General features: G+C 42.1%; 1 protein-coding gene across 2 annotated transcripts in view; it reads right to left on the reverse strand.

Annotated features, from left to right (window-relative positions):
* Positions 1-26,092, reverse strand: part of TAMM41 (TAM41 mitochondrial translocator assembly and maintenance homolog) — an 837,657-nt gene that overhangs the window by 419,917 nt on the left and 391,648 nt on the right. For both annotated transcript variants that reach the window (XM_044078066.1, XM_044078067.1), the window contains exons 4-5: positions 9,653-9,803; positions 2,041-2,186 (exon numbers count right to left, since the gene is read on the reverse strand). In XM_044078066.1, the coding sequence (XP_043934001.1) occupies positions 2,041-2,186; positions 9,653-9,803 (297 nt within the window). The remainder of the gene's footprint in view (positions 1-2,040; positions 2,187-9,652; positions 9,804-26,092) is intronic.

Here is a 26,092-nt window from a genome sequence, read left to right on the forward strand (position 1 = left end):
ACAAAAAAAAATGTTTACTTTCCTGTGTGCCAAATCACACAGCTCAGTCTCACAGAGTTTCAAAAGCCATCAAATGGGGATTCAGGGGGGACATTAAATGTGCTTTTCTTAGATGTTAATGAATGAAATGATCACTTACCAAGGCATTACCTTGCTCATCAGCTAAGAGCAGTTCCAAGTTCTTTTTACACATGAAGAATTTCAGTTTGTTAATGCAATCTACTTGGTAGAAGGGTATCACAGTAATAAAGTCAAGCCTTTTCTGAGAAGGTCAAAAAAAGGCTGGCGAAATATCCATAGTACTGTTGCTAGAAATGTTAAAGCCACCCTTTCTGATGACAACTGCGGTCTCACTTATACACAGCATTTTACTCCCTCATTCTCCATTTCTTCCTTCCTCTGTTGAGGAGTAAGTTTCTCCCTGATCAGTGCAATTCCAATACCCCTTGACAGTTCTAGTAGAAACTGCTGGCTATCCATTCTGATCTCCTTACTGGAAAATCTTATAAAAAAATCGTCATTGTAAGTACCTAGACATTAGTAATGTTGATACCTTCACAATTCTCATATACTTCAACTGCAACAGGTTCATCAACAAAGCTGTCACTTTGGATGTCATGGACTGTAGTTTTCTTAGAAGGTGGGCAGGGATATACTTCACCCTGCTCCTAATCCCTGCTCCTAATCTTTACTAATCACAACTTTTTTTCTTTTTCCTGTTTGCAATAATGTCATACTTGCTTTCAACAGACTAAAAATAATCTCAAGCTTGTTCTTTTGAAATTCAAAAAATAAATCCGCTCAAGATTTTTTACGCCCTTACATATCATTTCCATTTCTTGTTCAGTACCCGAACCACGGCTGTGTCCTTTGCTTGTTTCAAGTTATCTGTCCCATTCTGTACTCTCTACGATGGAGTAACACTGTGGGCAAACAAAGAAGCCTGTTGTGTAAGTTGTATTAAAAGCGCAAGATTTCCAAAAGTCTGCTACAGCTCCGGAGTTTGAATTCCACCCAAACAACAAGAGGTGTTCTGCAGTTCAAAGCAAATAGCTGAATTCAGTAGTTCAGCATAATTCAGTGCTGCCACAGTCACGATGGTATAAAAACACAGAAACTAAAAACCAAACCAATCTCAAACAAGTAATTAACATAAATTAAGTGAAACCATGTTGGTCTAAAGCAGTAGAATGTGGCAAATACAGTTTTAATTTAGCACTTTTGTCTAAACAGCAGTCTAATAAAGATGAGGGCTGGCATTTTATGATAAAAAAGTTTGTTTTAACTGTATTTTGTACAAATGTGCTTTTAACCATTCTGTTTTAAAATATTTGCATATTTATTCTCTTTAAATGTATTGGATAAGGTCATGTCCTTACTAGCTGTTAATTGATATTCTAGTATTTAAATGACGTGGTTTTCAGTAGGTTTCATTCTGAAGAAGTCTAGGACTGTTTAGACAAAAGCGATAAATTAAAACTGTGTTTGCCTCATTCTATTGACTTGGACTGAAACGTTTTCATCTGGAAGTGATAAAGCAGAACTGAAGAAATCACCTAGAAATGCTGACTTTATATGGAAGCCTCACACACCTACCAAAATTCAAAGTAGTTCAGGCATGAGTCTATCAGTGGTCTTAAAATGGACTGAGGCACAACAGATGAAATATACGAGTCCAAATGAAGGCAGATAAGATAGGTAAAATTCCAAAATTTCTACCTACTGTCACAGTGACCCTCCAAGACGAAGATCTAGAAAATCATAGCAAACTATAATAATATGCCAAGGAGGAGCATAACAGACCGATTCTTTCTGTATTAGATGGTTGAGTGACTGTAGTGTAAAAAAAAAAAACAAAAAAGAAAACAGACTATCTTTTTTTAAATGAAAAGCTGGACTGATTTGTGAATTAAAGTTATTTACAATGTCTGCCATTTTATGTTAATTTTGATGTCAGGTGAAGAGAAATAAAAAATATGAAAAACAGTAAAAATGACTATCAATTGAAATACAGTCTTTTCAATTGACAGGGTGCAGTACCTCTATTTTGCCCTGATGCTGTTTGTAAACTGCTTGAGAGGAATCCTGCAAAATGGTGCTGTACAGCTTCTGAAAGTGGGGCATGTTAGCCTTCACAATGTTTAGGATCTTAGACCGGTCTTCACCAATGATCATTCTGAAATCACCTAAAATGAAAAAGTAGGAACTCAATCAGAGAAAGCTCATCTAAAATAGGCCTATATACTTCCACAAAACACTGGTGCAAGAAAGTACCTCTACGCAAGCATACTCACTGTAACAGTAGAATATAGATGAATACAAAATCAGTGCTGCAGTATCTTTCATTATGCTTAGAAATTAGATACTAAGACACATATTTCCTCCATTCTGACATCCAGCGCTGTGGAAGTCATCCAGACAAGTAAGTAAATGCAACCCCTTTTCAATGACTGGAGGGCAAAGACTGGAGTTAGGAAATGGTGAACATTTTGAAACCAGTGGACAGCCCAAAAGACTGAAGAACCATCTTCCCTGTAAACATGGTTATGTAGATAGGTGTCCTTTGTGTAAGATGATAAGGATGGCATCCTGCAACAGCAAATTGAGAAGGTATTGCAGTGCTAACATCATGAGCTTTCTCTCACTGAAAAACTTGTTCAGTTTAGACAGGTTAAATACGTGCCTCCAGGATTCCTATCCTCTGCTCTACCACTTAGACCTTTTCTATGAAAGTTGATAGAATAATTCTGCCTAGTATGAGGCCTGTTAAGACTGCCTGGTCTGGGGTAGCAGAGGAATTTCCAAGGGAGAATGACAAGAATTACCATTTTGTATCAAGACACAATCGTTTCTCCTACAACATATTTGCATTCAGTTCAAACCACCTTCTCTTGAGGACAGCAAACACTCCCTCCTAGGTGAATCAAGGGAGCAGAGGTGGAAGTGGTATAATTCATAGTGGGAGAAACCTTTTTGTCTTGGAGTGGCAGTTACTGCTAAAATCCTTTTCCTTCTGTTTGCCTCAGCTCCTGCCTCCTTCCCACAGGTCTTTTCAAAGGCCATCTTCTATTTAAATAGCTTTGCTTGGGATTGCTTCCTATAAGAAGGCCACTGCTTGGTAGGAAAATTCTTGCTGCAATTAGGAATCAACGGCTAGGAACCTAAAAGTCTTTTTTCAAGGTTCCATCTCATCTTCCATTTCCTTGTGGACACCTGCCTCGTGTTGAATAAAAGGGCTTAGGCAGTTAACATTCCTTATTCCCAAAATGGAGACTTTATATACTTTTTTTCTCCAAACCAATCCAGAATATGTTATTTTCATTTGGAGGAGTACCATTAGCAGCTGCCAGCCCGGATCCCCTGGTGACAGCCAATTAAATTAAAGCAGTAACTGCAACTGGGTTTTTGTAAAGGTATTTACATTTCTCACTGATTCTATAAATTCTGTCTGGCTCCCTAGATGCTAGAGGTTATGAATCTGGCTCTAGGCAATATCAAAGTAATCTTCAAGTGCTTGAAAAAATGAAGAGTCATCTGTTTAGGCTCAGTGATCAACAGTCCAAGATGTCTCTAGTGGAGCTCTAATAATTCTTTAGCTCTACCCCATTTAAAAATGTTCCCATATTAAATTTGGAGTCTTTCCAAAGGAAATGTACTTAGGAAGACCCCAGAGGAAAGGGGCTCTTCCTAGACTGTTAGTGAAGAATTTTCTTGTGTGAAGCACAGTGGGTCTTACAGAGTTATTAACTAATGCAGAGTCTGTAGTGCCAGCTAGATGACATGACCTATTAGGCTGTGTGAGATTATTTTAACAGTTTTACTTCATAAATAACACTGTGATCTATTCCAGAGTTTTGGAACGTAATGAGTGAAAATCCCATTTCAAAATGTATTATGCACTGCAGCTTGCTTCAAAAAATGAGTATGGCGTAATCTCATTCTTTTTTGTAACACACTCAGAAGTGAGTTCACAGTAAAAGCAAGTGTTACTGACAGCTACTTGATGCAAAAAAAGTTAAACACTATAATTTGGTTTGTTTTAAAATTTCAACCAGTATAACTGTCGTAACCCTGGTCAATTATGGTCCTTTGTAACTGGTAGCAAATCTAGAAGCTCAACTACAGGCTTCTTTAAGGCTGATAAGAAGGTCAGGATAATCTGATGAACATGGATTAATGGAGAGTATATGGGTAACAACAGCATGCCTGCAACAGACTGGCATCCTTGTGGAGTCACTAACTTGCTACACAGTCAGTCACTAGGTTTTGGTTAAGCAATGAAGCCCACAGTTCAGCCTAATGATCAAACGTCTTTGTAAATGTAATGAAGCACACAGTTCAGCTTAATGAATGAATATTGATTAAAAGATAATCATACAATCTAATTACAATAAATGGGCCTGTTGGGGTAAATAATTGCTTTAAGCACTTTTGGGATACCACTGGATTGCATGACAGCTTGTGCTCTTAATATCTGCTTTTGTTTTAATCAAGTTCTCCTATAGTGGTATCCAACTTTGAGGATAGTGATGAGTGATTCATACTAATCAATGTTTCACAGAAATCAAGGAAAAATGTATCAAACAACCTACCACTGTTAAAGTTTCTTCATGTTTCTTCACTTACCATTTGAGCACAGCATGTGTTAACTATTATGCAGTGATACATTTTCACCATTGACAGAATAAATGTATGTTCCATGTTTTATGAAAACAAAACACTGAGATACTGGAATGACAGTCTGAGACTGAATTAATTTAGCACTTTCGTCCTTTTGTTTAATAGAACTTCCTCAGAAACAAATACTTATAATAATAAGAAACCAATTTAAAATATGGGCATCTAAAATCATGCGACTTGGTCATCAAATCAAAAAGAGGCATTACATTGTGAATGCATTCAATAGTAGTCACATGTTCACAAAACCCAATTTAAATGCAGTTTGTTCGTCTCAATGGAAAAATCTCATAATATACATTGAAAACCATACACGCTTAAAAAACGTATAAAACGTTTTACAAACTAACAAATGTACAAAAGGTATTTAAGTAAACCAGAATATTTGAAATTTATCATAAAATCCTATAGTCTCTATGCCAGCAAAAAGCATTTTAAATTTATAAATTCATTGGGCTCAGGTTTTTTTTTTTTTTATCTGCAGCTAGCTGAATTTGCCTTTTGGCTTCTCGGCATTCTAAAAGTATGTTAATTTCCATCTAAACTGTTCAAGCTTACACTGCCTAAAACCAAGAATTCGAACTTTCCAAAATGTTAACATACTATGGAATGCTTGGCTAACGCATTACTTTAATTCTTCTTTCTAATAGTCAATGTATGTTTGTAAATTCTCTTCACTAACTTTCTAACAGTCTTTCCTATGTAAAAACTGGAACATGTGGAACAGCACACTAAATAAACCACCCCACAAGAATTACAATTATATCATTGTTTTGCGGTAATGGTTTTATTTGCTGTTTCTAGGAAAATTCCAGAGCTGTGGCTGATGAAGCGACAAAATTTGCAATGTCCACATTTATAACTTCCAACCGGAATGTTATTATATAAATTAATATTGTTGTGTCCTAACATACTTTTTATATTTGCTGATCTTTTACACGTAAATAAAGGGTTTTGGCCATGGGCATCTACCATTTCACCATTACCTAAAATCATTTTCGGTTAATTTAACACTATTGGTTGCAAAAGGTAATGGAAATGCATTCTTATATGATGTACTTTGGATGTCAACTTGATTTTTATCTGTACCACCTGTATCTCCGACTATAAAATCTGTTCTTAATACTGGTTTAGTTTTATAAATCTTAGTTGTTTAACCTTTTGAACAATTCCTGCTATAATGTTTTCTTTATAATCTCTGATGTCCCCACTCTGGGCCACAAATCAAGGGGGCTGAATCCTCACCATTGGCACTGCAGAAGGATGCTCACTTGGAACAAAAATGGATATACCCAGTATTTCCAGATGCAGCAAGCACACAGGGAACATGCACAGTCCGGGGAGTGGATTTCTCTGTCTCCCTGCAGGTCCCCAGTAAGACTCCCCACTGGCACAGCTATAGAGTTCAGACCTCAGCCAAGTGTCCAAGCCAAGTTCTCCAGCACCCTCTGTGTGAAACTAGTGCTTCTTGTCCTTCTCCAAATAGCTGACACATACTCTGAGGTTTGATTTTCACACAGACACACACACACCCACACACACACGCCGGGGAAAGGCTGGTACAGATTTACTAGTTATGCCCCCTTCTCCCCAGACTATAAGGTAGCTACACCATGACCAGACACTCCAAAGCCAGCTACTCTAAGTCTTTTGCAAGGGTACCCAATTATATGGAGTGAAATTAATATTAATACAAATGGTAGTTTGACCAACAGCAAGGCTATATATATATATATATATATATATATATATATATATATATATATATATATATATAAGTACTCTCAGAGATTAAAATATTCTCTAAAGGACCAGCCACAATGAAAGGTTTAAATATATTTAATAATAAAAGACCATGAAAATACTAAATATCTATTTACAATAAACACCGGAGTTTCAATCAGAGGACATATTAAAATAACACAGATGAATAGATTTGCACAGATACAGAAAAACAGTACTTAACTAATCTCACTATATTTTTCTGACTGATCTAAAGAATTACTATTCCCTGGTCACTTACTAGAGCGAGGCAAGATAAAGTAGGTGTTGGAACCTTCTCTGTCAGGTTCCAAAAACAGACTGCAATGAGACTTCAGTTTCACCTAATATTAAAATATCATTTTTAGTGATGGATTACAGAATACCATCACATACATCTGGTCATCTGACTTCTGGTTCCCATGCTACCCCCCCCCCCCCCCGGCTAGAAGCTGTCAGGATTTAGTAGATATGTGTCAATAATACACACACAGATAGCCTTGTTAAGATCTGCTGCAGCTCCTGGAAGTCATAAAACAATTTCAAACCTCCACCCTTTCAGAGTAGCAATTAGTTCACCCAAAAGACAATGCAGAACGCTTCCTAGTGTGGACTTTTTGTCTCTAGCTGCATTGATACAATCTTTATGGCCTAAGCCAGGTAATTTAATTTCAAACTATTTTCAAAGTTAGGTGGATTGAGATTCCCCTACGGTGATGTCACAGAAAAATAAAAGTTTATTTATGCAAGCATCTCTTTAAAATAATAATAATAAAAAGTTTACAATGCATTTTATTAAAAATAATTCCACATAAAAAGGAATAATAAAGGAAAAAGGGCATCACTGAAGTTAACATACCAAGTGCCGAGTTGAATACACAAACTTCACATGAACACTTTATGCTGAATTGTAATGTAAGGATAAATTAAGTCCATTTTCAATACATAAGACATTTAAAAGTGTAAGCTCCTGCTGCGGCGTATCTGGGTCAGAGGGTGGATCTGACAATAACTTACAGTCTGTAGTCATCTACAAACTTTGCTAGTCATAACTCTTGCGTTTTAGTCTGTAGGTCTGGCAAGTAAATACCAAACAAATGTGGTCCCAGAACTGAGCCCTTCGGGACACCACTAGTCACCTTTATATTCTCTGTTGATACCCCTGCCAGACTCACCACGCTGGTTCTGTCTTTTAGACAATTTGCTATCCATTTTATCACACAGGACTCCATCTGTAAAGTTTTAAATTTATTAATTATAGTACCATGGGGAAGGTGCCAAATGCCTTGGCCAAATCAGTGTCACTGCTGTCAAGAATCTGTGTTACCTTTTTGAAGAAGTTTACCAGGTTCATTAGAAAAGCTCTACGTTTCAGTCTGAGTTTTGTTTATCTTTTGTTTTTTTTTGTTTTTTTACATTAGAAGAAAGATATCAGAATGGAGATTTCAAATGGATAAACATACTGTAACCCATACATAACTGGCTATTCTCTAAAAGGAAAATTTGAGTAAACAGTACAACCTGCCTTGGATCACTCCAGACATCAGAAAGCATTTAAGGAAATGTAATGATTCCTGGAAGCTATGGAAAACAGATATGTCCAATACAGCAAATAAAATATCACAAACCTACGCAACAAGCCTGCATTACCACAAACCCTGCAAAGCATCCCTCATCAGAAGCAGACAAGTTGTCATGCAAAGGCTCTCCCAAACAGTTCTGGAGTATACTCAAAACAATGACAAATGGCCTATAACATTAATGCCAGTCAATCCTTAACACAGATTTACTGAAAACAAAGTTTCTTATGTGCAATGCTTCCACTCCTCACAATTAATGCACATAACTCAATTAATATCATAAAACCTTATTCAATATCACAAAAGATAACACTATAATTTCCAACTGTGAACTCCCCATTCCATTTTAAAACAGTTTTCTCTAAAAAAGTAATTAAAGTAATTTGAAAAATGAACATAATTAAGTTAAAAACTAATGAACATAATTAAAACACTAAACATTACATTCATTTTTCTACAAATAGCAACAAAGTACATATGCAAGCCAATGCAAAATATCAGTCTTAATCTTACCAAAGGCATAATTCTTCATTCATGAAAACTATTGCATTACAAATGAATATCACTACATTAGAATATTGCCTACCATTACATGCACTAACTCATCACAGAAGACTCGTGCTTTACAGATAACCCCAACAAGATCTGTAGATTTATGGCCTCAGAGAATGTCACTTTTACTCACTTAAAATTGTCAGCTGGCTAACAATATCTGACAGGGCAACTCTCCTATTTAACTGCCTCACATACAAACTGCTTAACTTCTCCTAATGCCCGCCCCTGGCACACAGAAATACAAGCTACTCCGTATGCTTATCTACAGATAATGCAATACTATTATTTAGTCCACAACTCAAAAAAGCAAGAGGTGAAAGAGCCTGTTCAAAGCTCGCACCTGCAACATGGAACATAAAACATGCAGAAACAGAAGGAATTCAGTACATTCAAAACAGAGCTGCCTTTTTTCTCTTAAGAGGGAATATGTGTCAATGCTTTGACACATTGGCTAAATGGATATCAAGTAACTAGCTCAAACTGAAACAGGCCTTCAGGTTTCTACATCTACCAAAATAACTAGATAATATGTATATAGAAATATATAGAATATGTATGATAATCATGGACACTAGCTGTTGAACATTTTATTATGCAAGGTCCTTGTTGCACACCACCACTGAATGCTACTTCAACTTTCTGAATGCATGACATATGTTTTTTGACTCTGCTAAGTACTTATAACAAGTCATAATCATTTACTGCTATCTACCTCTGCTCTCTGTGTTTGTATTGCATTCATAATATTGTTTCTATATATAATAATGACTATTACACTATTTGTACTGTACAATAATACAAAATGGTATTTGTATGTGAAATTTGCAACTGCCTATTTGGCATTGGTTGTAGCTGAAAATGGTATGAGGGCCAGAACACCAAAATTAATACAAATACAAAATAAATACAGAACTACATTTAGCAATTTGACTTAATGGTAATCAAAACTGCAGTTACTAACATTTGATCATAAAATAACAGTAATAAAAAAAGTTTTTCTTTTTCCCCACAGTTACCAAACATATTTTTAAAAGTAACTACAGGAAAGCATATTCAGTTTCAGTCTGTCACATACTAACCTGAATATGAAATTGCTGCAATTTGAATATAGAGCTCCTCTTCTGTGAAACTTTCTGGAAGCATCAGAAAGGCAGCTGTCACAGCACTCTTAAGATTTTTGACAAGAGCAGCCTGAAGTTTGCCATTCTCGTTTTGTATCAGAATTTTTACCTGCAGGGAAAAAAATGCAAAATGTTCATGTTATTTGCTTCCTGCAGTTGGTTCTTCCAACATTTTCCTTACACTACAGAAATATGAAACAAACAGTTGAATATAAAAACATTACATCAGTAACAAAAATATTTCATCTGATTTGTCCTTTGATTTTCTATCAGCCTTTTTGTTTGTTCTACATACTTTCATATTCCACACCAAGACATTTCACACCATTCGGATTTTGTATTAACTGGCAGTACATTCCACATTCCATCTTGATGCAGAGATGACAAAATGCAAAGCATATGCTGAAATATTTGCCTCTGATCTCTTAAGGTACATAAGGCAGAAGTGATTTGTGCCTTTATTAAAAAGAAACCCTACATCAACCAATTAACATAGATGGGTTTTGTTCTGTTCTACTAATCGAGTGTGTGTGTGTGTGTGTGTGTCCCAAGACTTCTGGTCCACAGTGTATAGCAGACCTCACCTACATCCCATGAAATATATCCAGCTCTCATGCTCAGTACATTTATGCTCTGAAAGCCACCTCCAGATTAATATTGCTAATAGTTGTAAAGACAGAGGAAGGAAGAAGGCTTTTTTTGTCTTATCCATCTGCCAATATTTGTGAGATTCCAACAAACTCAAGATTCTACTATGTTCACAGATTCATAGGTAATTACTAGGCTAGCTGCCCTTGAGAGCTATATTAAGCTTATCCAATTTCTCTTTTTATGCTCAAAAATAACGTATCCCATTTGGATATGGATTGGCCTTACCCATCCCATGGTTGATAATTATATATTACCCCTAATGAAAATAAACTGTTTAAAAATTAAAATTTAACTGAATTTACAACTGTAGGCGTCACACTCGTGCAACAGCCTTTTCTGTGCATTTATACGGTTTTAAGTGCTTTTCTACGCTTAAATTAAAAAAAAAATACTATCTGTACTGCTAGTTTCCTGCTATACTAGAATAGTCCAGATCCCAGATTTGCTGGTTTCAAGACTTTAGTTTGTGTTTCTGAGTGGTCCAGACCTTGTTGTGCCAGTGGGAGGTCTTTGTGCTGATCAATGAGAGTGGTAAGCATTAGAGCAGCCTATCTGTCGCAAGAGTGGTCTCCAGCTCTGAAATTTACTTTATTGGCTGTTTTGGGCTAATTCCTATCCCTTTCAAGTTTCTGAGTTAAAAACCCGTGTTTGCATGGGTTTGCGCTGGTTTTAGCTCAGAGGATCCTGTTTGGGCATCCTGCAGACTACTACAGCACCAGAAACGAGAAGGAGAGACTTTTTGCTGTTCTAGGTTCCTTTTTGGCTTTCTTTCAACTGTTTTAAGCTAATCGCACTTTAAAAAGCTGTTTTTTTACTGTCATTTGCTGTTTTTCTGCTGCACTGTACTGTTAAATTCATTTTTACTGTGTGTACACTTGTTTTATCTGTTTAAAACTTAAAATTTAACCGAATTTACAACTGTAGACGTCACACTCAAGTGCGACAGCCTTTTCTGTGCATTTATACTGTTTTAAGTGCTTTTTTCTGCTTAAATTAAAAAAAAAATATTATCTGTACTGCTCATTTCCTGCCCTTTACTATAGTAGAATAGTCCGGATCCCAGATCTGCTGGTTTCAGGACTTGAGTTTGTGTTTCTGAGTGGTCCAGACCTTGTTCTGTTAGTGGGAGGTCTTTCTCCTCATCAGTGAGAGTGCTAAGCATTAGAGCAGCCTATCTGCCGCAAGAGCAGTGGTCTCCAGCTCTGAAATGTACCTTATTGGCTGTTTTGGGCTAATTCTTATCCTTTTCAAGTTTCTGAATTAAATGCTCGGGTTTACGGATCGAGCAGTACCGCTTAGCTAAGGTTAAACTATTCCCGGAACCTTAAAGTCTGCTCTTCAGTTTTTCCCTTAGAACTAGCCAGTTTCTTAATTGTAGCACTTGAATCTGTTTCTCTGTGCATGGCACTGGTTCAGAACAGCTGATAGCACTAAATAAACCACAAATCTCTGAAACCTTTCTAACTACCAAGTGGTTAACAGCTCTTTTGTTACTTATCTTCCTCAAAGTTACCTTGAAGAAACAAGCCCTAGTACTTATTACCCTCACTGTCTTGAGGAAAAAGTGATTACCCAAGCATGTCCGAGAGACATCTCCCATGTTCTCTCCTGTCTACCTGATGAATCTGGGCATCTTGGGGAAATGCAGCAATTGCCTCATGTACATCAGCAACCCTCTCCTTTTACCACCCAACACTACAACCTGTGAGAGATGCATTTATCTAGACAAACTGGAGGAAAAGCTCTCTCAACCCAAGACTGAACTTGTCAGTCAGGAGGTGGAGGCAAACACCTACTCCACTCCACACACACCACATAGTCCAAGTACACCTACACCACCAAGACCCACACATAGATACACAAAATCATTCTCGGAGGTTCTCAATATGAATCTACCTAAACAACAGAAACCTCCAAAGCAGAAACCCAAGCAACCACCAGCCCTCACCACAACCCAAAAGACACATAATACACAGACTCAGTGTGCCACTCAACCACTGCCCATAAGGCAAAATTATGTACCTAACACATTGGTCATAGGTGACTCTATAGTCAGGCACACTGATGTTCCACTCACCAGACTAGACAAGGAGAAGGTTACTGTTAGCTGCCTGTCAGGTGCCAGGATCCACCACATAACCCACACACTCAGGTCACTCCACAACAAGTACAAATATGACTCGGTCATTGTCCATGTTGGTGTGAATGACCTGAGACGTACCTCCCTGGATGAAAAGAGACATGGAGAAGCTCTCTGATCTTGTAATCCAGGCAGGAATGACCCTAGCCCTGAGAAGCATCCTACCTTCGCCCAGAATGATACCGCAATACACGGACAAAATGATTGACTTCAACAATTGGCTAAGCTTCTGGTGTCATTCAAAGGGGATCCAGTATTTGTCTGCCTGAGATGACATCATCAACAGGCCACAATGCTTTGCCAGAGACGGCCTGCACCTGTCGCCTCTAGGATTCCAGATACTGGCCAAGGCTCTTGCTGCCTAAAAAAGCCACTATGGAGGCAAAGCTCAAAAAATAAGCCACCACCATAACTGATACAGGCAAGCAAAAACTGAGCGTAATGCTACTCAATGCTAGAAATCTAAAACCTCAAAATGCACTCACTTGAGGCACTCCTTAAAATGGAAATATCGATATCTGTGCAGTAACTGAAACCTGGCTCAAGGCTCCAGAAAGCACCATTGCATTACCAGGATACAACTCATACCATACTTTTCAGCCATCAAACCAGGACCAGAACACCAAGGGTGGAGGTGTGTCCATATTCATTAAGGACAGCCACACCTCCAGGCTAGTTGCCCAACATAATTCATTTAAAATAATCCAAGTGCAACTAACTCTGGGCAAAACTGCAATTCATATTGTACCTTGCTACAGATCCCCCACTATGCCCCAGGATTCCCACTCCTCTTTTCTTGATATAATAGAGAATATCAGGGTCCAACCTAATGCCCTAATTTTGTGAGATTTCAACTACCCCACCATTAACTGGGAAAACTACTCTTGTACCAACTCCTTTCCTCAACGCTTCCTAGAACTCAAACTCCAATGCCCTGGATCAACTTGTCCACACTCCTACAGGGGCAATAATATCCTAGACCTAGTAATTACCAACATGAGTGACAGGTGCTTCACACCTGAAGTCAACTCCTCATTGGTCAGATCCGACCATAAACTAATCACCCTAGATATACACATCCCACCCCCACCCCCCCACTAAGGAAACCACAGTAAAAAACTTCTCCAAAGCCAACTTTGTGCTTCTTAAGGCAGAAGTGGCCAATTTCACAACACCCATGCAGATGGACAATACAGTTACCACTGCAGAATCTTATACAAACGCACTCTATAAGCACCTACACGGGTGCATGGATTGTGCTATCCCTAATAAAACCAAGATGCAGTCTTCTAAAAAAAGGAAACCAATCAGGTGGTCCCCTGCTATAAACAAACTCTACAAAAGAAGGAAGAAACTGTTGCAAAAGAGAGCAAAATCCCATGAGTGGAGGAGCTCCCTGGTCAGCCTCAGCAAGAAGCTGAGATCCCTCATAAAATCCTCCAAAGCGAACTATAGAAACAAGATTGCCACTGACTCTAAAAACAACCACAAAGGATTCTACAGCTATGTCAAGAATCTCGGTAGCAACACCCACATCTCCTCTGAGTTACAGCACAATGGCACAAAATTCACAGAATCAACTGATTCACCAACATTCTGGCTGATAGGTTCAGTGCCAACTTTACTCCCCTCACCTCCTAAAAGGCCCATATTCATACCGGAAGAATGCAGTGTCCCTGCATTCACAACTGAACAGGTGAAAACTACGCTATTGAAAGCCAAGAACACAGCATCCATGGGAATGGACAATATCCCTGGCTGCATTCTACACGAACTTCAGAATGAACTAGCCCCCCCACCAAAACACCATGTTCAATCATAGCCTCTTGACAGGCTTCGTACCCACTGAATGGCACACGGCAATAGTTGTACCACTCCAGAAAGGGGGAGCCACCATGGACCCTGAGAACTATCAACCTATTAGCCTGATGAGCCTGGTCTGCAAGGTCATGGAGCGTATTATCATGGAACTCATAAACATATTGGTAACCTCCAAACTCTGGACTCCACCCAGTTCGGATTTGTGAAGGGCAGATCATGTCTCCTTACCCTGATCGGCTTCTTTGAAAGTAATCAAAGCTGTGGACGAGGGTAAGGCAGTCCACACAGCCTATCTCGACCTCGCCAAGGCTTTAAACACCATCCCATATTCTGGTATCATAGATAAACTCACCAAGATGGGTATAAATCCATACTTTACAAGATGGGTCGCCAACTGGCTCACTGACAAAACCCACACTGTAAAAATTGCGGACTTCAAATCTGACTCCAAAGCTGTAACAAGGGGAGTACCACAGGGTTCAGTCTTGGGTCCCCTCCTGTTTGCGATCTACTTCTCTGAAGTACAGGCCAACACAGAGGGCTTCTGGCTGACAAAGTTTGCAAATGACTACAAATTGGGTGCCATAGTCGAGTCCCCAAATGACGTGGATATCCTGCAAAAGGGCCTCACTGAGACTGATGCATGGTGTCAGAGCCATGGCCTCAAGCTCAACACCAAAAAGCACATTGTCATCCCTTTTGGTAAAAACCCTGTACCCATGGACTACCACATAGGCAGCAGCCCACTTAACGCTGAAGGTGTGATAAGAAATCTCAGGACTCCAGTGGACAGTAGCCTCTCCTTTGATAATCACATTGCCACAGTAGTCAGGAAAACCTTCTATGTGGCACACCTCATCATGAAAGGGTTCTCATCCAGGAAAAAAGAGGTCATTGTCCCCCTCTACTCAGCTCTCATTAGACCCATTATAGAGTACAATGCCCCATTTGCAATGTACCTTACAAGACATCTGCAACAGCTGGAAAGGCCACAAAAATACCTCACAAAGAGGATTATGGGACTCAAACAGTTACTCTACGCTGACCGCCTCAAAAAACTCAGGCTTTACTCTGTAGCATATTTTCTACTCCGAGGTGATCTCTGCCTAACATACAAAGCTATGTCACACCCTGAGCTGTTGGACATGCTACAACTAAAAAAAATCCCAATCCCTCAGAGCCACATGCTCTACAGACCTAAACCTCGTCACAACAATTAATACAACATGCTGGAGGGATAGATTCCTGTCCCAGAGACTTCCCATACTCTGGAACAAGCTACCTATCTATGTCAAACAGAGTTCTTCACTAGCACTCTTCAAGAAAAATCTTGACGAGTGGATGGGTAATAGGAAATTCACCCCGGGAATCACTGTGCTGGCCCTGCTAGACAGAGGTGGAGGTAAATAACGTCCATGGGTGGCGAAAGCCAGGGAACCTTGTTTGGCTAGGCTTACATAGGTCCTAGGGCCGATAGCCTAGTACCTACCTATGAACCTATGAAGGGGAGACCCCTCTATGCTGAATGTTTCATAAACTATGTTTCGAGCTCATTAGGTCATAATTTGGGTAAGCAGCAGCACAAATGACATGAAGAGATATCTCATTTTGTTCTCTTTGTCTGTGACTGGCATGAGTAGTCTCCAAGACTTATTTAAAGGAGAACTCCACCAAAAGTCAAGTTTTCCTTTCCAAAAAGTGGTTTTTATTCAACTGTCCATTCACATACAGAAAAAACATCAGTTAAAAATTTTGTTTGCCTTTCTACCCTGCATTTGCATCCTATGTTGCATCACAAAAGCTACTAAGAGTGGCACAGTAATTAGCTAAGGTCACTTATCCCAGCAACAGAGTCATAAAGAAAACAATGACATTTAAAACTAACTTCACAGTTATAGATTGCCAGCATCACACCTCAGATAAATAGGGTAACCTGGGGTCTGAACAAAGGCAGGGCTTTCAAGCTTAGTTTTCAGATGCAAATGCCGTTCTCTTTAATAAAACTCAGTGTCACAAAGAAAGAAAGCAAATATGTTCATCTAACTCTTCTTACTTTGTCACTACGTACTTGATTTTGCTTTTTTTCTACACCGTAATAGTGCATGTTTCCTACCATATTCCTGTTTCTGATCACATAAATTCATCTAGCACTATGAACGGGCAAGTTCCCACAGTTTCTCCAGCCCGCTTGATCAACATGGGCATCCTGAGGCAGTGTAGCAACTGCCACATGTACACAGACAACCCTCCAATTCTAGTCCACACAAACTGAACATGTGAGAGATGCAACTATATTAAAAACCTTGAATCAATGTTCTCTCACACACAAGTCAGTATATTTGACACAGAGTGGGTTTGTCAGCATGCACACACCACCACTTACTCCACACAAACCATATCATGCATACCTACATACATGGAGGTCCTCACCACGAACTTACCTAAACACCATAGACCTCCAAAAAACAAGCATGCTACACATAATACCTCCTCTGCAGAACACAATACACACAATAGTTCATGCACCAGTGTCTCATCTGTCAAGCCCATAAGGTAAACACTAAACCTAACATCTTAGTCATAGAAGTCTCCATCGTGAGACACACAGATGTCCCTCTCACCAGGTTGGGTAAGGAGAAGGTCACGGACAGCTGTCTGTCAGGTGCCAGCATCTGCCATATCATACATGCACTTAAGTTTCTCAACAACAGGTACCTTTCTGACTCTGTCATAGTCCATGTTGATGTGAACGACTTGAAATATACATCTCTGGACTACATGAAGAAAGACATGACCGAGCTCTCAGACTACGTGTCTCAGGCAGATATGTCCTTAGCCTTAAGCAGCATTCTACCTTCATATAGAATGATGCCTCAGTACAAACAGAAAATAACTGACTTCAATAATTGCCTTAGTTTTTGGTGCTATTCTAAGGCGATCAAGTATCTGTCAGCCTGGAATGACATGAGCGACAGACCTGGATACTTTGCCAGAGATGGTTTTCATTGGTCACCCCTGGGATTTCGGCTACTGGATAATGCTCTTGCCTCCCCCATAGTGCCTTTTTTAGGCACTGTCACAAGGACAAAACTCCCAATGCACAAATACCAACCAAAAACAACCTCAAGGTCATGTTGTTAAATGCTAAGAGTATTAACATGAAACTGCACTCACTGGAAGCAGTCCTTACCCTGGAGAACACAGACATTTATGCAGTCACAGAGACCTGGTACAAGGCTGTGGAGAGCTTAGGTTCATAGGTTCATACTAGGCTATCTGCCCTAGGGCATTTATAAGCCTAGCCAGAGTATGTTTGGCTTTCGCCACCCATTTTAAATTAATTTTGCTATGCCCTTTTTCGAGGTTAGTATACTGTGCCTCTGTCCAACAGTGACACAGAAGTGATACCCGGGCTAAACTTTTAGTTATGTACTTACCATAACTTCGGATGTATGGGATCCATCTCGCCTACATTCACAACATATGGGTTCGGAGCCGATCCATCGGCTCCGACTCGGCAACTAATACACTAGCACGAAGTCTCTCATTGGCTGGGCTACTCCCTATCCCAGGATGCACTACACCTGCTTCCCCAGATCTTGTTTGTTCGCTTTCATACATCCATGTAAACAGAGAAAATTTAGTAGTCACTATAACCAACTAAAGTTCTTCAAGAAAGATCTCCAAGAAAAAAAAAAAAAAAGAGACTACAGCTCCTCTAAATCCGAATGGAAGGGGGAAGGAGGGTGGGTACTTATGAATGTAGGCGAGATGGATCCCATACATCCGAAGTTATGGTAAGTACATAACTAAAAGATGTAATGGGATCCTATCTCGCCTACATTCACAACATATGGGACAGCGTCCCTAGCACCTACATCCCGGGTGGCTCATTGGAACACACTCCTGAGAACTGTGGAACCAAAGGAAGCTCTGCCCCGAGAAACCACATCCAATTTGTAATGAGAAATGAAAGTGTGCGGAGAAGTCCAGGTTGCCGCAGCACAAATATCATCTATTGATAACTTGGAGTGAAAAGCTACGGAAGTAGCCATTGCCCTGGTAGAATGAGCCTTGACTGGAAAGGGAAGGTCTTTATTAGCCTGTGAATAAATAAAAATGATACAATCTTTAATCCATTTGGATATGGAGGTTTTTGTTACTGGTTGACCCAATTTGTTCACTGCAAAGGAAACAAACAATTGATTTGATTTCCGCGTTTGAACGGTTCTATCCAAATAAAAACGCAGTTGTCTATGTACGTCCAATTGATGCAAAGTATATTCTGCATTATTAGAAAATTCTGGGAAAAAGACAGGGAGTTCTATAGTTTGTTGCATACAGAAAGAGGAGGCCACTTTTGGTATGAATGCAGGGTTTAATTTCAATGAAACTCTATGCTTGTGAAAAATCAAATAGGGAGGATCAGAACAAAGAGCTTGAAGTTCTGAAACTCGCCTAGCAGATGTTATGGCTACTAAAAAGGCCGTTTTCCAAGACAGAAATTTTAAATCACAAGTAGCAGCTGGTTCGAAAGGACGGGCAGTTAGGGCAGCAAGAACCATATTCAAATCCCAAGGGGGGACAGGATGAGATAAAGGAGGCCTAAGGAGCCAAGCCCCTTTAAGGAAAGCCTTACAAAGTTTGTGAGACATCAATGAAGGTTCGAATGCAGCATGAAAATTAGAGATCGCCGCTAACTGAACCTTAATGGTAGAAACTGAAGAGCCCAACTGAAAAAGGGAGGCCAGAAAATTCAGAACCTCCGATACTGGTACAGTGAGGGGATCTATACCCCGTTCTTGAGCCCAGAAGGCAAACCTTTTCCATTTACTGGAATAAAGTTTGATGGTGGAAGGTTTATGAGAAGAAGACAGTATGTGGACCACCTCCGGCGAAAGAGCATTGTCTCGGACTAAGAATGGAAGTGGAGTAACCATGCTGCCAACTTCAGGGACCTGAGAGACGGATGAAGCCGTCCTGACTGATGAGTCAACAGGTCTGGCACCGGATCCAGAAACCATGGACCTTCTATCGCATGCCTCTGTAGGAAAGGAAACCAAACTTGACGAGGCCAGTGCGGGGCAATCAAAATCATCTCGCTCTCCATGTAAATGGCCTTCTGTATCACCCTCGGTAGGAGGGGAACGGAGGAAGGCGTAGAAGACCGGGGCCAAATGTGAGTCAGAGCGTCCCTGGGAATCTGTCCCTGAGAAGGGAACAGTGTGAAGAACTCTCTGCATTTCGCATTGTGAGGGCTGGCAAACAGGTCGCAGCAAGGAAGACCCCATCTGTCGAATATTTTCGCAGCTATACCCTGGTTGAGGGACCACTCGTGGGGTAAAAGAATGGTCCTGCTTAATCTGTCCGCAATCACATTGGACTTCCCCGGTATGTGCGTTGCCATTAGAAAGCGGTTGGTAGCTACCGCCCAGTGCCAAAGTCTCATGGCTTCTCTGCATAGTGGGTAAGACCTGGTCCCACCTTGCTTGTTTATGTACCACACCACCGACATATTGTCGGATAGGATAGTAATCGGGCCTTGTGGGAGAGCGTGATGGAGAGCTTGGAGTACCAATAGTACCGCTCTCATCTCCAGGACATTGATATGCAAATGTGTTTCCTGGATCTGCCATGTGCCTTGGACCGACCTGTCCAGGTAATGACCCCCACCCTACCTGGGAGGCGTCCGTAGTCACAGTGGCAACGGACGTTGAGGTATGAAGGGTCGCCTGGTCGAGATTTGATTGGAGAAGCCACCAACGCAGATCTCGACGGCAACTTTCCGTGATTATGATTAAGTGGTTCAAGGGAAGTTCCTGATAAGACCATTGAACCGACAGTAGCCATTGTAAAATTCGCATGTGAAGTCTGGCCAAGGGAACTAAAAGTATGGTCGACGCCATCGAGCCCAACAGTTGTAGGATCCGATGGGCCGGGGCTCTTTGTAAGGGGAGACAGGATTTGACTTGATCTTGTAAGACCTGAATTCTTGCTGCCGGTAAATAGGCGCGCATTCTTTCTGTGTCTAAGTCTGCGCCTATGAAAGTAATACGCTGAGATGGCTGTAGTACAGATTTTTGCAAATTGAACGTGATCCCCAAGAAACGGCCCAAGGTGAACGTGGCTCTGAGCGCTTGGAGTAGTAGATGCTTGGAGGTGGCAGTAAGGAGCCAGTCGTCTAGATAAGGAAACACCTGGAATCCCAGACTTCTCAGGTGAGCAGTTACCACTGCCAGACACTTGGTGAACACCCTGGGGCTGTGGTGAGACCAAAGGGCAGTGCTCGAATTGGAAATGACTGACTCGAGGCGAAGCGTAAATGTCTCCTGGACTCTTGAGCTATGGGAATGTGATAGTAAGCGTCCTGGAGATCTATGGAGCACATCCATGCATCTTTTTCCAGCAAAGGAAGAATAGATTGAAGAGTGACCATTCGGAATTTGGACTTCTTTACGAAACGATTCAATGAACTGAGGTCCAAAATGGGCCTGAAGTCCCCTGTCTTTTTTGGTACCAAAAATAATTTTGAGTAAGTTCCTGATCCGATCTGGTCGATGGGGACAGGCTGGATGGCTCTTTTTTCTAGCAGTTTTGAAACCTCTAATGCTGCCTGATCCCGCTGACTGGGTGGTACGTCCGGGATTTCCCTTAGAGGAAGGGGGGGTTTGTTGAACGGGATGATATATCCTCCGGTAATAATGCGAAGCACCCACTGATCGCTTGTTATGGATTCCCAAGCTTGTGGATGTGCCGCAAAGCGACCCCCGACTGGCTCCGGAGTTGCACAGTCGGGCAACAACTCAGGAACGCTGGTTGTATGAAGAACCACGAAAGGAATCGCGGTCTCCAGAGTTACGGGGGCCTCTGCCACCTCTGGGGCGGCGTCTTCCAAAATCCCCCCCCCCCCGCCTCTGGAGGGGGAATCACTGGGTGGAGTAGGGAAAGACTTTTGAGATTTTTTAAACCACATTTTCCCTCCTCTCCCAGCCTTGGGGTAAGGCCTGGAAGGAGCGGAAAATCGGGCCCCAACGGCAGTCAAAGTCTTGCCCTCCTGCTCGCACCGAGTTAGTGTGTCCTTCACCTTGGGTCCAAACAAAGATGACCCATCAAAGGGGGCGTCGGCGAAGGAAGACTTGAAGGCCTCCGTGAACGAACACAAGCATAACCAGGCTTGTCTCCTGAGGGCAACGCCTGTTCCCGCTGCTCTACTCGCCCCTTCGGCCGCATACGAAATGAGCCTCATGGACGAGTTAACAATAGAAAAGAGGGTAGTCATCTGTGCCCCAACAGTCGGGGCCAGCGCCTCAGGTAGATTACCAACAAGAGAGTCATTTAGCTCTTTGAGAAGATCCCTTTGGAGCCTCATAAAATGACATAAGTAGTTCAGCGACCGTAAGGTAAAGGCCGCTGAGGACAGGGTACGCCTGCACCTATCCATACTCCTAGAATCCTTATTAGGAGGATGAATAGACGTCGAAGCCTCTGCCACGTCCTGCTGTGTGGCAGAAGCCACCACCAAAGCATCTAAAGGCACACCCTTTGTGAGAAATTCCTTCTGGGGGGGGGGGCTGACAAAAATTTATTGGGCCTAGCAGGCACCGGTTCCACAGAATCAGGGTGTTCCCACACCCTTCGAGAAACCAAATCAAGGAGTTCATCGAAGGGCGGAGACACCCAGGAGGTGGAAGGCTGGGCCCCAAAGGCCTTGAGGAAGACTGACTCCTCAGCTGAAGGGGTTTTGGCTTGCCAGTCACCTCTCTGTCTCAGAATCTCCAAGATATCTGAGAAGGAGATATCATCCGAAGATGATTTGGGGACCCTTCTGCGTCATCGAGGTCAGTATCCGATGTAATAGACTCATCTTGGGAGTCTACGTGCTTCCTCTTACACAATTTCTTCCATGGGGGTTCGTCCGAAGCAGTTTCGGACGGACCACCCGGAAGAAGGGAACCCCCGATGGGGGTATCCTCAGGCCCTGGGGCTGCAACACAACAGAGGCACCAGTCTCCAAATCTAGGGACGGTGAGGTAGAATCTTGCTGAACCGGCAAAGGCATGGCCAGCGCGCTCCTCATGGCCTCAAAGGCCGGACCTCCAGAATCCAAGGAGGTCACTGGTCTAGAGGCCACGATGGCACTGGGAATTCCAGCAGCCGATGCTCCGAGAGGAAGACTAGGCACCGAAGCACCCAATCCCAAAGTATTCCCCTCGGGCCCGGCTGAAGAGGTCGCAGTACCAAACCCTGAACCGGAGGACAGGGTAGAAAGCACAGTCGGAACCGAGAGACCTCGAAGGGGTCTCTGTTCCGACCGTATGGCTCCGCTTTGCTCCACCACCACCGACTCCAACGGCTCCGAGGAGGTTGGAGGAGGAATTGAATGCGTTGGAGGGGGGATCGGCTCCGAAGCTAACTGTGCTGGAGCCGAGACCAATTTAGTAAACACTGGAGATTGGAATAGCCTCTGTAAAACCCTATCCAGGTCCGAATCTGAAAGTCTCGATGATTTAGAGGAGGTAGACAATCGAGAAGACTTTCCTCTCGGCTCCGAGAGAGAAGGGGACTGGCTCCGAAATGGCTCCAACACTATCGGCGCCGACTCCACCACAGCCTGGACCACCATCGGCACCGAAGGAGCCTTCTCTGGAGCCGAGGGGGAAGAGTCTGAGCTGCACACTTCCACCGGCTCCGAAGCCATTGGAACCGATGGAGGTGATTCACCTCTCGATACTCCAACCTGCGGCTCCGACAGCAATGGCGCCGAGGTAGGAGGTATCGAGGCAGACCCTTCGACCCTCGGCCCCGAAGTCAGTGGAGCCGAAGAAGAAGAGGTCAATTTAGTCTTTTTAGAAGTCGGCTCCGAAGGACTTGTCGGAGTCGACGCTCTTTTCTTCTTGGAAGCAACAGGTAGCTCTAAGGCTTCCTCAAAGGAAGGCTTGATAAGCCCTTTCAATATCAATTTGTTTTTGCGTTCTTGAAGAACTCTAGATGAGAACGCATGACAGACACTACAAGTCTCTTGCAGATGTTTCGGCCCCAAACAATAAACACATATTGAATGACTGTCTGTAATTGACATTTTATATTTGCACCGAGAGCATTTTTTAAACCCTGACTTCTGTTCCTTAGACATGATATAGTCCACAACAAGTACAACTCTAAGGAAATACTATCCTATCACCACAAGTTTAACACTACAGACAAAAAGCGCCAACTGAAAAGCGCGAGACACACTGGCGCGAGTACTGATGACAGTTTACCTCACAAGAAATGAAACAATAAAACGGCCAAAAGCCCTCTAATTTAAACGGGCTTTGCCCGAAAAACAACTAACCAAAGTAAATAAAAATCAAATAGCACACAGAGGTAGGGCAAAGGCCCTCTAACTTAAACGGGCCTTGCCCGACTAAACAAATAAATTTCTGAAAACAAGCACTCAACAAAACAATCAGAAATAACAAGAAATAGCAATAAATAGCTGTTAAAATAGCTGTTTGTTTAATATGGACAAAAATTCCCTAGGTCAAGGACCAATAAGGTAAAAATAACCACTTAGCTCCAGCCAAGTCGAGACCACGTCCAGCTTGTTAAGCGGCAAACGAGATCTGGGGAAGCAGGTGTAGTACATCCTGGGATAGGGAGTAGCCCAGCCAATGAGAGACTTCGTGCTAGTGTATTAGTTGCCGAGTCGGAGCCGATGGATCGGCTCCGAACCCATATGTTGTGAATGTAGGCGAGATAGGATCCCATTACATCCTATGATCTCCCATCCACTCATCAAGATTCCTCTTGAAGAGAGTCAGTGAGGGACTCTGCCTAACCTGGACTGGGATTTTATTCCAGAGTGAAGGGAGCCTGGGTTATGAATCTGTCCCTCCAGCATGTCCTATTTATTTCAGTGCTGAGGCACAAGTCTCTCGAGCTCGTAGCTCGATGGGATTTGGATTTTCTGAGGTGCAGCATGTCCATTAATTCCGGGTTGGACATGGCTTTATACGTCAGGCACAGATCGCCTCTGAGCAGGCGGTATGCCACTGAGTAGAGCTGGAGTTTCTTTAACCGGGCAGCATATGGCATCTGTTTGAGCCCTATGATCCTCTTGGTGAGTTACTTTTGGGGACTTTCCAGTTGCTGCAGGTGTCTGGTAAGGTACATCCCAAAAGGGGCATTGTACTCAATTATGGGCCTGATGAGGGATGAGTAAAGATGCACGATGACCTCCCCTGATCTAGTTGTGAATCCCTTCATGATTAGGTGGGCTATATAAAACATTTTTCTAACCACTTTGGCCACGTGGTTGTCAAATGAGAGATTGCTATCAACTTGGGTCCCCAGGTCCCCAATTACTTCTTCTGTACTTAATGGATTACCACCTATGTGGTAATTTGTGGGCACTTTGTTTTTGCCAAAGGGGATGACTATACACTTTTTGGCGTTTAGCTTGAGGCCATGGCTCTGGCACCAGTTGTCTGTTTCTATGAGGCCCTTTTGGAGGATGCTTGTGTCGGCTGGAGAGTCTATTATGGCGCCCAGTTTGCAGTCATCTGCAAACTTAGTCAGCCACAGTCCTTCCATGTTGGCCTGTACCTCTGAGAAATATATACCGAACAAGAGAGGTCCCAGGACTGAGCCTTGGGGGACGCCACTTTAACTGGTTTGGAGTCTGACATGGCTCCAGCAATTCTAACCATGTGGGTTCTGCCTTTGAGCCAGTTTGCAACCCATCTAGTGACATAGGGGTTTATATTTAAGCTGGTGAGCTTATCTATAATGCCCGAGTGGGGTATTGTATCGAAGGCTTTTGCGAGGTCCAGGTAGGCTGTATGGACTACCTTCTCCTAGTCAATGGCCTTGGTGACTGTTTCAAAGAAATCAACCAGGTTTAAGAGGCAGGATCTGCCCTTAACAAAGCCGAACTGGGTAGGATCCAGTGTCTGTAGGTCCCCAATATCTTTATTTATGAGGTCCATGATGATCCTTTCCATAGCTTTGCAGACCAAGCTAGTCAGGCTTATGGGGCGATAGTTTCCAAGATCCGTTGGGGCACCACCTTTGTGGAGAGGGACCACTGTTGCTGTACACCACTCTTTGGGTACATATCCTGTAGTAAGGCTGAGATTGAACAGTAGTTTTATGTTTGGGTTTAGCTCTTCTTGGAGTTCATGTAGGACGCAGCCCGGGACACCGTCTGGTCCCATTGATGCTGTGTTTTTTGCTGTGGAGAGGGCAGCTCTTACCTGAGCATCTGAGATGTCAGGGGGGCAGCACTCTGCTGGGATATATATTTGCCCTTTTGCTAGGGGGGGGGGAGAAGTTTGCGCTGAACCTGTCAGCTAGGATGTTGGCAATGTCTGTGGGTTTGTTGTATTTTTTGTCATTTGGGACTAATTCTGAGCATATCTGGGAATTCCCACCCAGGTTCCTAACATAACTAAAGAAAGCCGTGTGATTATCCTTAGTGTCCTGTGCAATTTTTCTCTCGAAGCTGGCCTTAGACGATTTTATGAGTGCCCGTAGTTTTTTGCTAATACTGATCATAGATGCCTTCCCTTTTTGGGATTTTGCTCTATCATGTAGTAGCTTCCTCCTCCTATTGTATAGATTGTTTATGGCTGGGGTCCACCACACAGGACGTCTGCCTTTGGTGGATTGGGTCTTGGTTTAATTTGGGATTGCATGATCCATGCATTCCTGAAGGTGTTCATAGAATGCGTTTATAAAGGATTCTGCGGTCTGGGCCATATTTTTCACAGGCCCGGGGGCTTTGAAGGATTCCACCTCGGTTT

The sequence above is a fragment of the Protopterus annectens genome, chromosome 7.part0 (genome assembly GCF_019279795.1).
Source record: "Protopterus annectens isolate FY-2018-M chromosome 7.part0, PAN1.0, whole genome shotgun sequence".
Taxonomy (NCBI): Eukaryota; Metazoa; Chordata; order Ceratodontiformes; family Protopteridae; genus Protopterus; species Protopterus annectens.